The 19,604-nt window shown below is 33.3% G+C and overlaps 2 protein-coding genes across 2 annotated transcripts; one reads left to right on the forward strand and one right to left on the reverse strand.

Moving 5' to 3' along the window:
- Positions 1 to 5,157: 5,157 nt before the first annotated feature.
- Positions 5,158 to 5,557, forward strand: LOC136413781 (uncharacterized). Its single transcript, XM_066397485.1, has 3 exons — positions 5,158 to 5,290; positions 5,333 to 5,491; positions 5,544 to 5,557. The coding sequence occupies exons 1-3, from the start codon at positions 5,158 to 5,160 to the stop codon at positions 5,555 to 5,557; spliced, it is 306 nt and encodes a 101-aa protein (XP_066253582.1).
- Positions 5,558 to 11,379: 5,822 nt separating this feature from the next.
- fkh (fork head) lies at positions 11,380 to 14,274 on the reverse strand. The gene has a single exon (XM_066397420.1). It carries the CDS (start codon positions 13,919 to 13,921, stop codon positions 12,623 to 12,625), a length of 1,299 nt encoding a protein of 432 aa, XP_066253517.1. The 5' UTR covers positions 13,922 to 14,274; the 3' UTR covers positions 11,380 to 12,622.
- Positions 14,275 to 19,604: the final 5,330 nt, after the last annotated feature.

The raw sequence follows: 19,604 nt of genomic DNA on the forward strand, positions 1-19,604 counted from the left end.
ACTATTATAATAACCAATAATTTAATGTTGTCTGTCCCAATAGTACTGATGCGTGTCAAAAATGTTATTCATTGCTTTTCGGTTCTTCTTCCAACAACAGTTTGTTCTGCCCCCGAGACCAATGTTTTGTCTGGTAATAACTTCCAATAGAACCCTGGTTCATCGACATAGTAAAGCTGCTGTAATGTATTGTGAAACCCTTCTATTTTGCTCTTTGATTGACTTTTAAATGAGTCTACAAGTTCTGATTGATGAAATAATTTTTCCCCTAAAATTAAAAAAAAAACGAATTCCAAAACGCTCTTTAAAGCGCTGTAACCATCCATCACTGGCTATAAATATTTTATTATTCTCCCTAATTGGGAATGAATTCGCTTTGCTTAATTATTTCACCACTCATAATAAAATTTTTCTTTCGCTGACCACGAAACTACTTATACAATTTTTTCCCATTCTTGGAAAATCAGAACTTTTTAATGTTCTCCTTTTACTTGATCCGACATAGGTATCTTTCACTGCCATAAAAATCGTCTCTTTTTCTGTTTAATCTTAGAAATTGTAGATTTAGCAACACCACATTTTTTACCAAATATGTAACCGTTTCACGTAATTTAATTGTTGAATCATAAACGATTCCTCATGAAGAGTAAGACATTTTGGTTTTTTCGACGACATTTTTATGTGTAAATAACAAATAACCTTAATTGATAACGAACCGCCCTCAGAGACTCAATGCACGAAATAAAGACAAAACGTCTCTTTTTACACAGAAAATCCATATTTCTCCGTCGGGTATTTCCCCGACTTGTATCGGGGATGTACTCAACAGCAAAATATTGATTTTCTAAGATAAGGGCAGTTGTTTCCATAACTGAAAGTGAAGTTGTTCACGTTACACGGATTTTCCGTTACGCATAGTTCACATTATCGCGAATCTACTGTATTTACAATTAGTCCATGAGTATTCGTACCCCATCAATTCTCGATTTTAATGCTTTAAATGACTATTATTAATTTACAATGAAAGATTTTAAACTTATATTATCACAAATCTGCATTGCAATTAAATAGCTTTTAAACTAATATATACTTTCTCGCAAATTAATATGTTCATATGACGAAAACGTAATTTTAAGGAAACAAGAACAAAATAGGGCTCACAAGAATATTCGTACTGCAATTGTTTCTTATGAGTAAAATAAAAATTATTGGAAATTTAGCCCGTCTTGACTTGTTTGGGGCATAGTACAAATGATTGCCGAAGTAGACATACAGATTTGTTAACCTTTATAAGATACTAATAGAAATGGGTAGAAAAAGTAGGGAAGTTAATTAAATGTTAGAAAGTTCATTTTTAAACGGCACACTGAAGGTAAAAATTACTTAGAAATTGCAAAATTAGTGACCAGAAATAAATCTACGATATAATATGTTATGAAAAACATTAAATCAAGTGGAGATATTTGCAATAAACAACATAAAGGAGGCCCGAAGAAACTTACTTCTTAGGAGGAAAAAGCAGTTGTTAAGGAAACAAAAAAGAATTCACAAATTAGTTAAAGTTAGCAGTGTTCATCTTAAAATACTTCAATAAACAAGTATCAGCAGAAACATGTAGTAAGATTTTGAAAAGAAACAGTTATAATGAGAGAGTTGCCACAAAGAAGCCATTCAAAGATATCAATTTTTGGGAACAAGTCATTTTCACTGACGAAAATAAATTCAATTTATTTAATTCAGATGAACGAACAATGGTGTGGAGAAAATCAAATTCAGAGTATGAATTAAAAAATTTACAAGGAACAGTAAAACACGGAGGCGGATCCATTATGGTATGGGGTTGTATGTCCGCAAATGATGTTGGCGATTTGATTTTCATCGAAGGAATCATGGATAAAACATACTACCTAAATATTTTAAGGAATCATTTGGCATCAAATGCCTCAAAATTAGGGTTACAACATAATTACTATTTTCAACAAGATAATGACCCAAAACATGCGGTTCGTGCTGTGAAAGAGTGGATCTTATATAATACGCCACGTACCACCCCAAAGTCTCGATATAAATCCAATAGAACATTTATGGTCAGAAATGAAAAGAAGAATAAAAATTTACGAAATTGTAGCAAAGGCACATTAAAACTAAAGCTTTCGGATATTTGGCACAATATTGAACCAACATTACCCATACATTACCATTGGACCCACTTAAAAGTATTATAAAATCCCAGGGAGATCCAACGAAATGTTAAATATTAAAAAATGAAATGATCTTTTAGTATAGTTTTCATAGGTACAAATACTCTTGTGTGTTTGATTTCATTCTTTGCTACACTTAAAATTATATTTTGTTAACAATAATGTTTATCTTTAATAAAGTTTATATAAATTGGGTTTTTTATACTTCCATGGAACATTTCTATTAAAAAAATTAATTGAAAGTTACATTATAAAAAAGTATTTTTATTTTTAAATCTAGAATCAATAGGGTACGAATACTCATGAGACTGACTGTACATTAAATAATTAAGAAAAAACAGGTGCGAAGAAAAAGTAATGCATCGTTCCTAGATCTAAATCTAATTACTAGTGTTCATGCTTTGATTTATAGCATCAGCATTAGACGTGGATTTATTAAATTCCGAAAAGCAAAATTAGGGAATTTTTATTATTCAATAACCTGATTTACAACCTCGAATTTCGTTCTAATTCAGGGCAGCAATCAGCAATCAATCACCCGCCCGATTAATTTGCATTAGGAACTTCGTTATCCCCTTAAACCGAAAGAATATCGTCGTAAAATCGATAACAGCAATTAGTGGCCCGATTTGATTTAAATATTCAGCAATTAAAAACACTTTCCGGGTTTAATTTCTTGCGTCACTCGTTTTCCTGGCACCAATTAATAAGCATTTTTATCATCCAGTCTGAAGCCAAATCAATTTCTGACTGATAATGGTGCTCTTATTCGCCTTATCGGTTCGTAGATACAGAACAGTTCAATGGGCTTGTCGATAATAGAAATTTTGATGGCGGCTTAAAGATTTTGCTGTTTTGGGTCATAAATGTGGTAAAATTATGGAACTTATTAATAGTCCTATTGTGAAACATTAGGAGTTTATCGAATACTTGCTTATCATAATAATCAAAATGGTTCCAGCATAATATGTATGTACGAGATATAAAACCATCTTAGGACGGTTTTACATTAAATTTAAAAGAAACATTTTCTATTTATTTCAATTTTATGCCTGTAAAATTTTTCCGATAGAAACCTGGATCACCCTGTATAGCTGAGCATCGATCAGATGGGCGATGAAGACCAAAGATTTTTTGCTCGTTCTCTCTAATAAATACTCGTGTTCATGCTCCTTGGTGCTTGCTCAGACAAATCCAAACCAGCCAAGGCGTGTAAATTTTTGTTCACGTTCATAAATCATCTGAACTCAAGCAATAGAAGCTAGAGATGAAGACGATAGACCGCTGCTAGTATCTGCTTCATTTATTATTTTATGGAAGGGACTGAAAACCAAAAAGAAATCAAGATGGTGATTGACAATACATACTGTTTCGCAACCGTCAATGGTACTGTCGAAAGGATTTGCAACAAAACATAAAAACGGAAGAATCGAGAAAATAAACGAATTTACCAAAATAAAAATGATGAAAGAAGGTTGACGACATACTTTAACTCAAGAAAATTTAAACCATATTTTCAATTTTTCCTCGTATAAGCAAGACATACAAACCCTTTGATGGACTGATTCCTCGCCGAACGTCGAACAAGAACGAGTCAGCAGGTTCACACTCGCATCTATGGACACGGTATTTCGAGCAAGCGAACGAGTGCCCACTTAGTCGTTATCGCAGATTTCCCCGACGTGTCTATACATCAAAGGGTTTGTATGTGCTCATGTGCTGTGGATATAAAAATTTGTTTAATAGTTCAAACTTTCTTCAGTTAATGTACGTCGCTTATTACTGTTCATAATTTTCAAATTAAAGTGTTTTGATCCACCATCCCGCTATCCTTTTTTATTTTCAGTCTCTTTTGTATACCTAATTATAAACGAAGCATACACATACAACAAATTATTGTCGTCATACTAGCTTCTACCGTCCGGGTTTGGATCGTATGCGAACGCGATATTTGGGCGTTCTGACTGGATCGGACGTTATCTGCGCAACCATAAGCAAATGAGTACGAGCAAACATTAGTGAGTGCGAGCGAATAATTGCCTTTCATCGCTCGTCTTGTTGATGCGGATTTAGAGGTATATACTCTATATACTTCATATTATTGCATTTTTTGGAGTCGCCTCGAGGTTCAATAGTTATTTACATAACAACCAAAGAAAGTATCGTTTTCAAATTCCACATTCCACGTTCGTATTTTAGCACCCGAGCGAGGAGCCGTAGGCGACGTGTGATTGCCGCGCGAGAGCGGCAATCACGCGCGTGTGTTAAGGAACCGCCTGGCGAGTGATGCACAATATTTTTTCCACGACTACGATTCATATACAAAATAAAAAAGGTGGTCCGACCGGGGATCGACTTCGGGTCATCACAGCGAAAATCTGACACTACTTTATCGAACGTATGCGCTACATTCATTGCGCTGTGTCCATCATTCATTAGTTTTTCCTAACATACACGTGTTTTAGGAGTCATTAGCAAATGGCAAAAATAGCGGTGACATTTTACAGTTTTCACGGCTTACCTCGTAATTCCCGCAAAATATCTCCAAAAAGGGTTAGACATACGAGTAATTTTTTGTTGAGTACCTTTTTTATCGAGAAGAGTTCAAAGTATCAGAGGTAAATATATCGGAGTTATCATTCGACACAAAAACACTCGTACCACTTTTCTGGAAATAACCTATATATATACAGGCTTGACCGAAAGTATTTCAACACTTAAAATTACGAATAAAATTTTAGGTATGCAAAAGGAATGTAGATAAAGCTAATGAGGATTTTCCAAACTCAATTACATTTCAATTTAAAAATCCAAAACAACATTCTTCTCATAAAAACGGAATGTCGAAGAATTTGATAAATAAAAAAGTAAAAATGATAAAACTTCGTTGTATGTTTCGTTTAGAATTTTTGTGCTTTCATTATTATATTTTTAAATTTGAGTGAGTGATTGACTTATGGCTGAAACTGGAGGGCTCCACCTCAAAAAACGAATTGAAATCTTATGTTTACGCGAACATGGAAAATCTTACCGCGATATTGCAAAGACGTTGAAATATTCAATTGGCACTGTTTATTATGCCCTAAAACGTCTACAAAAATATGATACGCACGAGAATAGATTGTAATCAGACCGTGGAAGATTCACTACTGTTCTGGAAGATTACAATTTGGTTCGGACGTCTTTGAAAAATCCTCAAAAAACATCTTCAGAATCAGCACTCGAAGTTTCGGAGCAAGTTGAACAAAGCATGTCGGCTCTGACGATGAGAAGAAGATTAAACCAAGCAGGTTTGTGAAGTTGTAAAGTCAGGAAATGTCTCTGGCTTTCTAAAAAAAATAGGAAAGCAAGATTGAAATGGGCTCAAGCACATAAAAAGTTGTTATCTATCTGGATTTTCTATGTGCTTGAGAAAAAACGTCACAAGACATTTTTCTGTAAGGCTGATTTTCTCATATTTAAAGATTTTTCTAACTTCGAATATCACGGTTGTTTGTCAACGAGTTCATGAAGAATTCCATTCCGAATGCGTGATTGGAACTGTTAAACAGGGAAGAGGAAGTATTATAATCTAGGGGTGCATGAATGCCAGTGGTATCAGCGAAATGTATCGTTGTGAAAGGTGTATGAATAGTGCGACGTACATAAAAACTCTTGAAGCGACTCTTCAACCATCGTTCACTGTTTGGTGATCTCAACATAGAAGGTGTTCAGTTTCAACAGGATAATTGTATCTTGCCATAAATCGAAGATCAACATGAGGTGATTGGATGAAAACAACAACCCATCTCTTCCATGGCCTGCCTAGTAGTCAGACCTCAATCCTATCGAGCACTTGTAGTCATATTTGAAGAACTAAATGCAAAAACACAATATAGCTTTCAAACAAAGTCTTTTCAAACTTTTGGAAATGGAGTGAAAAAAAAAACGTCTCCAGAAATATGACGAAAAATTGTAGTGTTAATGTCTCGGAAGGTGTTTACAGTGATTATTTCTAAGAGGAAGGCAATAAAATATTTATTTTTATTAATAAAAATAGCCCTTCTTTCTAACGTTTCTTTGGTTTTATTTTAAATTAACAGTTTCTATCACTTTTAGCAAGTTTTTGAGACATTAAAATACTTTTGGCCAAGGTTGTATATACATATATAATATACAGTATTAACCAAAATTATAGAAACAATTTATGTAGAAAAATTCTTTTGCTACAACTTTCACATAATTTAAATTGTTCCAAATATATAATCTACTGCCAATGTTAAGTGACTTTCTAAATAGAATTTGCAAGTTTATCTATAATACATATTATTAATTTAAAAAATAATTTTAAAAACTCTTGGCCAAAATTAAAGAAATATTTTAATTAATCCATTATAATATTTAAAAAAACTTGCAAAAACTTCTTTTAATATTTTGTATGATAACCCTTTGTTCGAATTACGGCAGCACATCTTTTGAGCATGGAGTTAATTAAATTGTCAATAATAGATTTGCCAATTGAAGACCAAACATTACACATGTGTTCAAAGAATTTCTCAAGATTTTTACATTTTCTTTCCCGACATTTACGGTGTACAATCTCCCATATATTCTCGATCGGGTTTAGATCGGGAGATTACGATGGCCATTGAAATACTTACACTTTTTCTCTCAAAAGGAACTCATTTACTAATTTGGACACATGTTTAGGATCATTATTATGCTGAAACAGGTGCTTTAATGTCATTACTTCTTCGAAATATGGCACTATTTTAGTTCTGAGAATGCCATAATACATAAAACGGTCCATTTGTTCCTGAATACTATGTAAAGGACCCATCTCGAAACTAAAGAAACATCACCCACATTAGTATTGATCCACCACTGTATTTCCTGTTGGCAAAACATATTTTTATTAAATGTTTCATTAACAGGTCTTCTTATACGCATTATTCCGTCAGTACCAAATAAGTTCATTTTAGTTTCATCACTGAAAATCACCCATTTCTATTAATCAGTAGTCCAATTCAAGTGGGTACGAACAAATTCAAGAGGCGCTTTAACATTTTTCGTTGATAAAAGAAGTGTTAATAATTTGTCTGTCAATCCTTTTAGTTGTTAACCTTGGCCTTCCTAGATTTTGTATCGGTATTACGGACCCAGAAACTCAAACGTTTTATTATTTTTGAAACAATACATCGATTAATTTGCCAATTTCGAGCAATGTTAATTTATTTTATGCTACTGGTATAAAGGCTCATAATTTAATTTTTAAGGTCTGCTGAATAAGTTTTTCCACGCACCATTTTTTCAAATAATAAATACTCAGATATTTATTCAAAACTGCAGTGAAAAATTCAAATTTAAAGGTAGAATAAGGTTTTGTATGTAATATTTCTAAATTTTTTTCTAATGGAATTTTTTCTTTGTATTATTTGAATTTTTAAGGGTTAAAAATGTTTATATGTATAAACAAACAAGTTGTTCGATTTGAAAGAAATATTATAATTTCTCTCTATCCTGGATTCCTACATGTTAAAGTGAATTTTCGCCATGTTTCTTTTGTCTCTATAATTTTGGCCAATTTAAAAATTAAAAATTCCTTTTTCTCTCAAAAGATATGTTTCTACACCTAACTTATGCCCACCAAGTTTGATAAAAATATTAAATGCAGGTCCGGACTTATTTAAAAAAAAAACAAAAAATATAGCAAAATTTAACACCCTGTATTTCAGACAGAAAGCTAAAACGGACCTAGGTTCATATAAACTTTTTTCTCAAAATTACTTATAGAATCACCCCTAAAATGTATGACATACTATTCTAAAACACCTTTATATATATATATATGTATATATATATATATAGAGAGAGAGAGAGAGAGAGAGGTATACAGCGTTATTCCCGAGCAGGTAAGACTATTGTTCTAAAGGGTGACTTTAAGAACTTTTCAAGATCGCATGACCTCCATTTAACTTGAGGACTGTTATAAACGTACCTATTAGAATAAATAGCCATAGTTCTACATGCATTGATAAAATATTTACGGATATGTAATATTCACTTGAGTGCATCGTCCTACATAGCTACATCTCTGACCACACAGCTCAGAAACTAAGAGTGGACGTTGTAGATAAACATAACAATGCTTGCCACACAAAAAGGGTTTTCGATGATATAAATAAGTAATACTAAATTGGTTTTAAAAAAAATTATAAAATATTATATTCCAATGTCTGTGGCAATTGCTCAGTTAAATTAGAGGTTATTAATACATATTAGAGTATTCCAGTGATTGCTTCCTGCTGAAAGAAGCGTTAGTTAAAAATTTGTGTAAGACAAATTAACGGTAGGTCGATTCTGAGGTTCAAAATCTAACAGGGAATTAGGTTGTTTTTTTTTCATTCAAAAGTTCATACAGTGAAAAAAAGAAAAATTAGGATGACATCCTTCATAACAAGAAAAGGGAATATTGTAATAACGAAATTGGAAAATCAGACAATAAATCAAAGGCGAGCTGATCTGCAGACATCAGAAAATAACTATGATTTTGAGGACAAATACAGGACCTACCCACCGAATGAAGTAACTAATTTCGAGAAAGTCGTTAGTGTCAGAATAATTGATCGCTTAAAGGCGAACAACCCATTTAGTGATAATCGGCATGATTATGTGAAGGGAACCAACACGAACGGCTTTGTTTACTTTTATTAATAACATATTAATCTCATTAGAGGAAAAAAATATACCCATAAGTATATTTCAAAATCTATGTAAGACTTTTAATGTCTTAAGCCACAAAATTCTCATAGAAAAACTTGAAAACCTTGGTATAAAGGTAAATTGTCGTAAATAGATAAATTATACAGAGAGATCATTTAAATTTCATATCTAGTCAGCTATGAAGTTTGTTGTAGAAAAGAACGTACACTACCGTCCATAAGTATTTGGCCACCCCAATAATTTTTAGTTTTAAGAATAATGGATGGAATAATGAAGAAAACAATATTTAGAAATTTTAAAAAAGCAAATGTTACTCTCTGAACGTCCTATTGTCGGGCAGAAATTTATTTTTTAACAGGACAATGATCCGAAACATAATTCCAAACTGTGCAAATCTTACTTGAATCAATTAAAAATCGAAAATAAACTTGAGGTGATGGAGTGGCCACCATAGTCGCCTGACCTTAATCTCATCGAGTTATTGTGGGATGAGCTCGACAGAAAGATAAGAAGCGACTGTCCATCATCTCAGGTATTCCTGTGGAGGATGTTGCAAGAAGCATGGCGTTTAATATTAAGTGAAACGCCAATAAAGTTACTTGAAAAAATGCCACGGTTATGTGCAGCAATTATAAAAAAATAAAGGTTGATAAAGTATTGACAAGGCTAATGTTTAAGATTAAGTTTGAAAATAAAGGCAATTTATATTCAAAATTAGTTTTAAATAATACCTATAGGAAACCTTAAGATATAATATGATTAGATGAAAATTTTGATGTGGACAAATATGTATGGACGGTAGTGCATGTCGATAAAAGTAAATAAAGTAACATAACCTTACCCGGCTCTTTTATCAAAAATTAATTTCAACGTTATTTTGCCACATGTGATAAAGCTTTTTATCTTCTATTTCTCTTGTGTAAAATCCCACAGCTGGATAGATATGAAATTTAAATGATCTCATAGTATGTATTTGTCTGATAGGAACCAAATACAACTATTGTAGGAAAAGTTATAATAAAAGTATGTAAACCGAGAACATTATAATGAATCATATAGTTCCCCGAGGCACCATACTGGGTACATTACTCTTGTGAACACATATTTATGATATTTCAGGTATCAGACACCCCAATAAATCATGTACCATTATTAACAATGCTAATGACACTAGTTCCTTAATGGCGAGAATGAACTGTAATGAGCTTTGCCGGGAAGCTGATTCCTTATTGCCTATGGATAATAACTGGTTTTCCGAAAGCAAAGTCCTAAGTAACAACAAGAAAACTAACGCTGTGATATTTCGGACAAGTAGAGCAAACTTATACAATAATGAAAATAAACGTGGACCTACAGTGAAAAGCTTTTGTTTAAGTCATTTTGCAAAGTTTTTGGGTTTATATTAGATAATACTTTGTCTTGGGAAAGGTATAATGACAATGTGGTTTCGAAAATTAATAAGGTTTGCTACAACTTTCGAGTACTCAGCAATTAGATGAATAATCGAACGAAAAGGTTAATTTATCATGCAAACTTTGTCGAAAAGCAGCGGTTAAAATAATCAATGAAATGTCCATAAGAGGTAGCTATAGGGGTTTATTTAAAAAGCTCAGATTACTAATGCCACCAGCTATATACATTCAGGAATGTTTATTGTTCTATTTTAAAAATGGAGTATTTTTTAGTGAATTTATTTCAATTACTAATTGTATTAACAAAGTATTAAGTACAGCCTCGCGTTGGATAGACTACTAATACATGGACATGGTCCATACTATAGCGATATTAAACTCTATAATGCTATGTCAGTATGCATAAACTATAGCATAAAACTATAGCATAAAGCTACGTCACATATCAGCCATATTAAAAAACTGTTTAGTAAATTTTTAGTTGCTATTGAGTCGCACAGTATAAACAAGTTTTTTCGCTTAAGTTCGTGCATCTTATGCCATATCCCTTCTTCTAGTTATTTTCTACATTCCTCTTCTGGCGTTATTTCATTATACATTACTCCAATATACTCTTTGAAATAAAGATCCCCATGATAGCAAATGAATTTATCCAAGACGTGCACCTAATGTTTTAACAGCTCCTTGAGGTTTTTTAATGATATCTAACCATATTTTCCAATTATCTGATACCGCATACCGACATACCAACACTCCCTAAATTGTATATCAGTAACGGAGATTTTGTATAACAAGGATTTTAAATAGTTATATAATTACTTAGTAAGTAATAAGTGCGCATTTCCTTTCAAAACCGATAGTCCAAAAAAAATCTTTATCGCAGAGAATCCACTTTTTTATCTGAATTTCCATTTAATTCTGGTACTCTTCCTGATACTGTAATTTTTTAAAATATCTTATCAAACTCTGTAATAAATTGTGCTCATGACTGCAATAATAATATCTCACGCCTGTAATTAATACTCGTGATCAAACGCTATAACTCCAAAAAGAAAAAACGTGGGTATGATGTGAAACATTTATTATGACAAAAAATTTATTATACATAAATTATATACTTTTCAATATTTCAAAAATGTACAAGTAGTTCACATCGTCAGTTGCACATATCCATATCAGTTTAATATACATATACAACGCATTTTTTAATGCTCAACATAGGAGTTTCTGCGTACGTTAAAAATTTTCAACTCGAAGTTCTCTCTATTGGAATTATGAGCGTTCGACTTGTGGTATATTTTGTTCTCAAAAGTTTGTTGAAATAACTCAAAAGAGTATATTATTTTAATTGCATTTGCCGTTTTAATTATTTTAAATGAATGGGAAGTATTTAACTTATAACGCGTTCATAATCTTTAAATTTTGAGAAAAAGTTTTTACTCTAACTAAAAAGACTTAAAAATTCATTTACTCTAACTGCAAAACTTTTCGTTCCTTCAATTATAACTTCATTACTCGAGTTGAATAAATCTAACATGGTGTGCAAGTCCGCAAACTCCTCTGTTGCATCTTAAAAACGTGCACTGTACTCATAACGAACATCACAATATATTAGAATTAAGAATTTTATACAGCTTTACAAACATTTGTATATGTACAATTTTACATGTTTTTAAACAGATTATTGAAACATGATTTAAAAGAATTATAAAAAACAAAACAGACAACAAAATTGAGAAAATTCCTCATGAGTTTCAGCTCTTTCTCTTACGAGTGGAATATTTAAAAAATTTTGATTTTTGAATTCAAACTATCTACTCTATATGTTTATATACCGAGGACTTAAATTGCGAGAAAAATGTAAGCCACTTAAAAATGTTCGTATAAAATACCCTCATTCGCCAAAGCCCTCCACTATCTTCTGATCTCAGGCAAATACGATCATTTTTAAATGACCCACACAACTTCAACTTGAGACAATATAAATTGCAGATCGAAGCTCTTTATGAGATTTTTAGGATCGATCGAATGTCGTGTGAACATTAATTTTTAACAATATCACTCTTAATTTGCGCCTTGAACTGGCGTGTCCTTCGAGGATGTAAAAAATATATACACTGCACTACAGAAGTCAGCTTCAACAAAGGTCACAACTTTAATTGAATTTAGGGAATGTTTTTCCTGGGATGTCTGTCGAATAATGTCCTTTCAAAGACTGCCACAAACACAAGAGTTCCATTAAACTGGACACTATTTATGGTATATTCGAGGTCAAAAATAAAATTGTTTCTAGGCTAGAGGATATTGTCACAAAGGAGTAGCCCCCGTTGGTGTGTGATAGAGTGAAGAGCTATTATAGTAATCGTTACCTAACGAGGCGTGTGGGTGTATCGAGTTAGGCAAAGGACTTAACGTATTGTAGCCATAGCCCATATCAGCGTACATTTTTATATCTGACTTACTTTCAGTGGGAAGCAGCCGTGTGATCGAGAATGGGTGATTCGAAGGAGTGTATCCCGTGGGTTCCTGCTTGAGGTGATGGTTTAGACTGTTATGATGCTGCAGCATCGCCTGGTGCTCACTCAACGCCAGATGATTGTTGCGATTGATCATAGCCGAGAGTTCTTCGTTGGTCATGTTGTGGTGATGCTGCTGATGCATATTCAAATCATTGGCATTCAGCAGGCTCATCTGTTCCACATCCAGTTTGCTCGGATGAATGTTCATCATGGAACTCAGGTTGTTTTCAGCGGGTTTGTCCAGCTGATGAGATTTATCCTCACTGCTATGCATAGGAGTTTTCTTGCCCGAGCTGTTGCTGTTGTCCATACTGTGGTGCGACGGACTTTTATGTTGCTGCCTTATTACTTCCTTTTTCTCGTCTTTAAAGCGTTTTTGCCTCCTGAGATAACAGCCATTTTCGAACATATTTCCAGAATCGGGGTGTAAACTCCAAAACGACCCTTTGCCAGGTTTATCCGGGGTCCGCGGCACTTTTACAAAACAGTCATTGAACGAGAGAGAGTGTCGAATTGAGTTCTGCCACCTCTGTTGATTTTGTCGATAAAACGGGAACAAATCCATAATAAACTGATATATCTCCGACAGAGTCAGCATCTTCTGGGGGCTATTCTGGATCGCCATGGTGATTAGGGATATGTAAGAATATGGTGGCTTGGCGTGGGTGTAGGACCTCCGGTAAGGTTTCTCAGTCCTCGCTCTCTGCAGAGCGGAATTGGGAGATGTATCTCCGCCGCTTAGATCACTTCTACTTAACTGATAATTCGTTATTCCAGACATTGGGGTGGCCATGCAGGAGGCTGTTTGGGATATTGGTGATCCGATGGCGGGGTAACCCAATTGGGGAGAATCGTTCAAAAATTGCTGCCTTTGATGGATTCTCGAGTTCATAGCCATGTTGTTATTGGTCATATCTGTGGACAACATGCTGGACCCGAACATAGGAGCCTGTGGGGTGCAATTCATGGACGCCATCGAAACACAAGACATCGAATTCATGGAATATGTAGGCGTCATGGGGCTCATGGCGTTGGCAGATGTGGCCATGCTGCTCACGTCGGGGTAAAGCTTTTGTGTTGCCAACATTTTGCTTCTTGTAAAATTGCACTAGCAAAAAAGATCATCAAACATCACACGCGAAAGGTCTTTACGCGCACTTACGGTTCGAAACAATCAATTCGATCTTAACTTGTCGTCGGAGGTTTTGTTTCATTGTTTACATCACGAACGGTTTCACAAACAAGTTAACACTTTAGGTATTCCAAACCTGCACTGATTGGAAAAACAAATACTCCTTGCAGCCTGTTTACTTAGATACTACAAGCCGATGTGAAGTACCAAGAGCTTTAGGTAGTCAAACAGAGTGTCGTGAGGGGAGGGTAGTCGCCATAGGAACAGGCCAACCAATGCCGAGTGAGCGGATACGGTCACCATAGCTACGCAAGCTCGAGACAGGCTGCGGATTGGCTGACGCGATATGAGAACCTTGATGAGTTTCGAGGGGAATCGACCACGCCCCTTGGCGAGTGACGCCACTCGCGTCCGCCGCACGAACTAACAGCTCTAAATTCTAATTCGAGGATGTGTAGCTATAGAGTTTCGATTCTTGGAAATGTAGCGTATAGAAAGTTTTTGTTTTTGTTTCCTTCAAGTTTTAAATGAAGACGGCTTGTAGTTTCAAAGAGAGTGATTAGATTTCGACGTGTTTTACGTTTTACACCGCAATTTGGATATTGCTCTCAGCGCAGCTCAACTTCTGTTGTCAAGATTGCCGCAGTTTTGGACTATTATAAAGAGGTAACATTTTGTCGAACTAATTATTGATAAGGAATCTCTCACGTGTAAGCAGAGAAATTTCTCATTTGAGAAGATACTACGATCAGTCAAGATGATATTTAAGTGCTAATTTATGTGCCAAATATATGCTATAGTTTATAATATAATAAAAATCAGCGGTAAATGGATGATATACTCACCTATCGCTTTTTTAGTAGATTTAATCAAAATTGTTGCAAAAGGTTATGTAATTTTCAGTTAGGAATTTAGTAGCAATGGGATATTAATAATAGCAATGAAACATCTACCTACGTATTTCAGTTAATAAATTTTCTTTCTTCTTCTTTTGACTTTATCCTGTATGTATTAAATGTTTTAAAAACAATTTATAATAAATATTTTATTTACCAAAAAAAATTGTTGTTTTATTATTTATGTGTCTAAGCGCAGCAAAAATAATAGAAATTTTCTAACAGTGATTTATAGTATGTAATAGAAGAGTTGTTCTGTCGGATAACTTTTTGACATGTTGTGAAAGCATTCCAATGTTAGTTTTATTGAGAGATACTAGATCTGCCTGAAAACTCTGTTTATAAGAATTTAAAGTACGCGCCACATAGTGCAAAACACTACGCGCAATGCAGTGTTTTGCAAGCCGCAATGGCTTCAAAAGCTCTCGCACGGTATAATTCAAGTTCAAAAGCTTCAAAAATTAGGTTACTAGCAAAACTTTATAATTTTTGAAATATTCAAGTGCAAAATGTAACTTTATTATCTTTATGAAAATTAAAAGTGTTTTTCTGTTGTAATGTATTCAATTGCACCCAGATTTAATTGCAAGAGGCATAGTACCATAAAGCGGCCAGGAAGCTTGCCAAATTTGAATTTCTTAGATATTTTTCTTTACGGTTGTATTAAAAACAGAAGGTATGGAAATAAATCTGTTTCTGCAAAAGCTCATTTTAACAATTATTTGAAATGGTCATGATTTACAGTTACAGCTCTGCAGTTTTCTGGGTGGTCAAAAAACTTTTGCTAGACTTTAGCCACTACTTTAAGTTAAATGATTCTTAACGCAGTATTTATTTTGCTATTAAAAGCTTAGATGAAAAGCGATGGTAGTGAAACAATTCTCATCACTATATTCCGACAACTTTTGATATATTGCATAATAAATCACAATCCTGTAGATAGGTATATTTAACAGAAGACCTACAGGTATTAACTTCTTTCTTAGTGACCTATACGGTCGCCCCTCACCCAAAAGGCAATTAACCAGCTGTTCGAAGTCCATTTTCTATTGTATTCGCATCTTTCACAGAGACGAGAAATGAGACCTACCACCCTACCGCTTTACCGATAAGTCGTGGAAAAACACTTTAAATGCAGAAATGCACTTTATACTTTATGGCAAGTCAGGTATCTATCACCTTGCTTGAGGGTATGATTCATTTCTACATTTCTTTTTTGATTGTCAGATAATGTGCAGCGGTTTTTAATAAATTCAGCTGCTTTTACTAAGAAGTGAAACAACTAAAACACTCCTCTATTAGAATTGTCGTTGTTTTATTAGAGTTACATGCCCAATTAGCAAGGGAATCATCAACAAAATTTTGTAATACACGTATAAATAATAGACTTGGACGATTTAATGTTATTAAAATGATGATGACAATAACGAGGAATGCTGGCATTATGATCATAATATTAAAGTTTTTTTTTATATGTAATAGAGAATGGCAAATGAGTATATTATAGTGCTCAAGCAAAATGCCGTTACATCGGAAAATAACATGTTTCCTTGGTTGGGTTGAAATTGAAAAGCTACCTATTTCAAATCAAATTTGACATTTTGCTTACTGAACAGTATAATCAGAATTATGCAAGATCAAATTTAGCAATAGCCAGTACAACAATATAATACTATGGAAAAGTGGTCCGAAGAACGGTTTTATATCAGTTATTTTAAGCGTAGCCCGCATTGACTAAATCGGGTGAGTTGGAAGGCCAATAAAATTTTAAATACTTTACTCTTTTGAATCCATCTACTGAGAAACTTTAATTTCGGTTTATCAGCTTCATATATACATGACTAAACGTACAGCGTGACTAAATGTACAGCATTATGTGACGTAAAGAGTAGTTACTCTATTTTAGAAGGGAATGTCTGACATTACCTTACAGCTGTGCCATGGATGTTGTCTGAAAAGAATATATCGATTCAAGGAAATAAAATCTTGAGATTTGACTTTCAGTCTGAAGTCAGCCCAATAAACCAGGTCTCAAAAAGCAATAATTAGAATGCAATAAAAAGAAATGCGCCTCCTCATAAAAATCAAAAGCTGCGGATCAAACGAGGCGAAAATTCGCTTTAATCTCCGCAAATTATATTTATATTTGAGTTAATAGCTAATGAACTTATTTATTAAGCCAGTACACATATCAAGGAGTATTTGACAAACATCAATATTTGGCTTTATTCGAAGTTATACCAACACAGCGACGGCAATCGGCAAAACCGTTTAGAGTGTCTAATAAAATGTTGCTACCACTCGCATAGGTGCCTAGATGTATGCAAATATTTTTCACATTGAGTGCGATACATAGTTAGTTAACACTGATCTCTTCCCTTTGAAGAACTTTAATCGTTTAGTCAAACCTTCACCTTCAAAAACGATTTTACTCAAAATGGTATAATTTAAAATTATATAATTCCTTATTATAAAATAAAAACTTTGCCATATTATCTATAAGGATATTTAACGATAACTATAAGTTGGTTACTTGAAAGATGTCCCTGAGACATTAATGATTTTAAAATTTATATATTATAAAGGATTTTTTCGCCGCCTGATTATTAACACACTTGTTAAATATGTACAAAATCCATCATTAATGATCCACTTTAACGCTCAACTGTTGAATTGTTTTACTGTAATGCATGATTTTATTATAGGCAGCCAAATATTCACAAAATTAGCAAACATAGTATTGTCATCCTACTTGACACTTCCTCAATAGACAGAGATGTGCTGTAAAATATTCAGTTTTAGTCATCTATCTTTCTGTTTATGCCACGATTCTGTCACTGTCATGGGCCTTGAATTGAGATACACAGCCCGTATACCTCCAGCAATGCTCCCATGAATGGCGGGTTGCGTTCGTGTGTCAATGTAAAACTTTTCTTTCAAATTAGAATGACGAATAATTTAATTTACGTTCCTTCTAAAATTAGATTTTCTTCAAGAATTACGATCGATACCTGTAGTCAATAGAAAAATATTGCAGCTAATTTATGTGTTAATAAACGATTAATAATGTTAACTATATTTTTGTATAAACCGTTTCGATTATTGATCGCCTTCATTAATATATTTATTTGTTAAACAACATTAATGGGGAACCAATTCAATTTTGGAATTTTTGCTTGTTCCTCAATCATATTTATTTTTAACTTATTACTTATATCCCATTGTAATGGGTTCCATAGAATGCTTACGCATAATAATTAAAAATTACACACTTACATTACAATTGTTCTTATTTGTTAAACACAAATTCAGGTTACGCCAGACATTCATAAAATCTTGTCATTACATTATCAAATGAGTCATTACCATTAGTGTTATCAAAGCGAATATGTATCTCTTCTAGTTTTCTTAGATCTGTCTCTATTAAAACTTATTTCTAAATTGCTTAATAATTGCTGGCCATAAACAGATTAGGACAGGTTCATCCAATAATATAGAAGTTTGCACCCAACAATAAGATTTTATCAGTTGAAAATTCTGTAGGAATGGTGATTTAAAATTTGCCCCAGCAGGGGACAAAGTAGTTTTTATGACCAAAGGTTAACCGATTAGGGCATAAACACAACAGTATTTACTAATGATTAAAGTTTATTCTTATGTAAATATATAAATTGGGTCTAAACATAACTCTGTAAATATGCCTTTTTCAAAATTTATCAAAAGATTCTAGTTTCGACTTTCTCCTCAGTTTCTGACACTTCCAAGAATCTAAAAATTCACATTGATTGGGAAAAGATTTTAGATTAAAATTTTTTAGAAAATTCGAACGCAACAATAAGTTTTTAGGGTCCTTCAACGAACATCATAAGGAATTTTTAAAAACTGCTTTTGATTTTTCAAGGGAATTTTTAGACATTTCATGTATTTGCAATTAATTCGAGGTTTGCTGCGATTGTTTCAAAATCTACGGACTGTGAGAATTTTCAAACATTTCTTGTGATTTCTTTTCCTATGACTTCTTGCGATTTCCGGTTATATGCATCTTTTTTTGTGTTGAGCAACCAATAATTTCCAAGATGTTCTGTAATTTTTAAAATTCCGTGAAAGAATTTTGAACAGGTTTTGAGCAATTAAGCAGTTTTAGAGGATCGTCCCAGCATTTTCATGCAGATTTTTTCATTTTCAAGGAGTTTTCTACATATCCCTACAGATTTTGTAATGCCTTTTTTTCGGTGTTGATTGCCTTCGATAAGATTTTAAGCAACTTGTTAAATAATCAAACTGCGTTCTGAAATTTCTGGAGACTTTTATGTTATTTTAAATACTTACCCTTTTTTTTTAGCAATTTATTGCAGACTTTCATCTAACTTTGAGACATTTCGTGAGATTTTAAACACATTATTTTAAGTTTTTTTGTAACTGGCCAGCTAATTTAATAAGATATCGCATAAGAAATTTTTTGGAAGGCCTTAGAAATTTTGATTTTTTAGGATTTTCATTTTTTTTTGTTACATTTTTTAGAGATTTTCAGCAATTTTATGGGACTTTTGCAAGATTTCAAACCTTTTTCAGAGATTTTCCGACGGGGTTTCTTGTGTTATTGCAAACTATCTAATGTTCACATATTCCTTAAAGTTTACTAAGTATTCCCTCTCTCAATTTAGTAATATGGAGTTCAGTAAATTGAAACGTTTCAATTCAATCAATTTACGTTTCAAAATATTCGACGACGGTTTGAACAA

Source organism: Euwallacea similis, chromosome 15, assembly GCF_039881205.1.
Source record: "Euwallacea similis isolate ESF13 chromosome 15, ESF131.1, whole genome shotgun sequence".
NCBI lineage: Eukaryota > Metazoa > Arthropoda > Insecta > Coleoptera > Curculionidae > Euwallacea > Euwallacea similis.

What these genes read in the sequence shown, in the direction of transcription:
- LOC136413781 (XM_066397485.1), top strand. Translation starts at nt 5,158, where the DNA reads ATGGCTGAAACTGGAGGGCTCCACCTCAAAAAACGAATTGAAATCTTA. An exon ending in TGTTTATTATGCCCTAAAAC is followed by an intron (nt 5,291 to 5,332) that starts GTCTACAAAAAT and finishes GATTGTAATCAG; the next exon opens with ACCGTGGAAGATTCACTACT.
- fkh (XM_066397420.1), bottom strand. Translation starts at nt 13,921, where the DNA reads ATGTTGGCAACACAAAAGCTTTACCCCGACGTGAGCAGCATGGCCACA.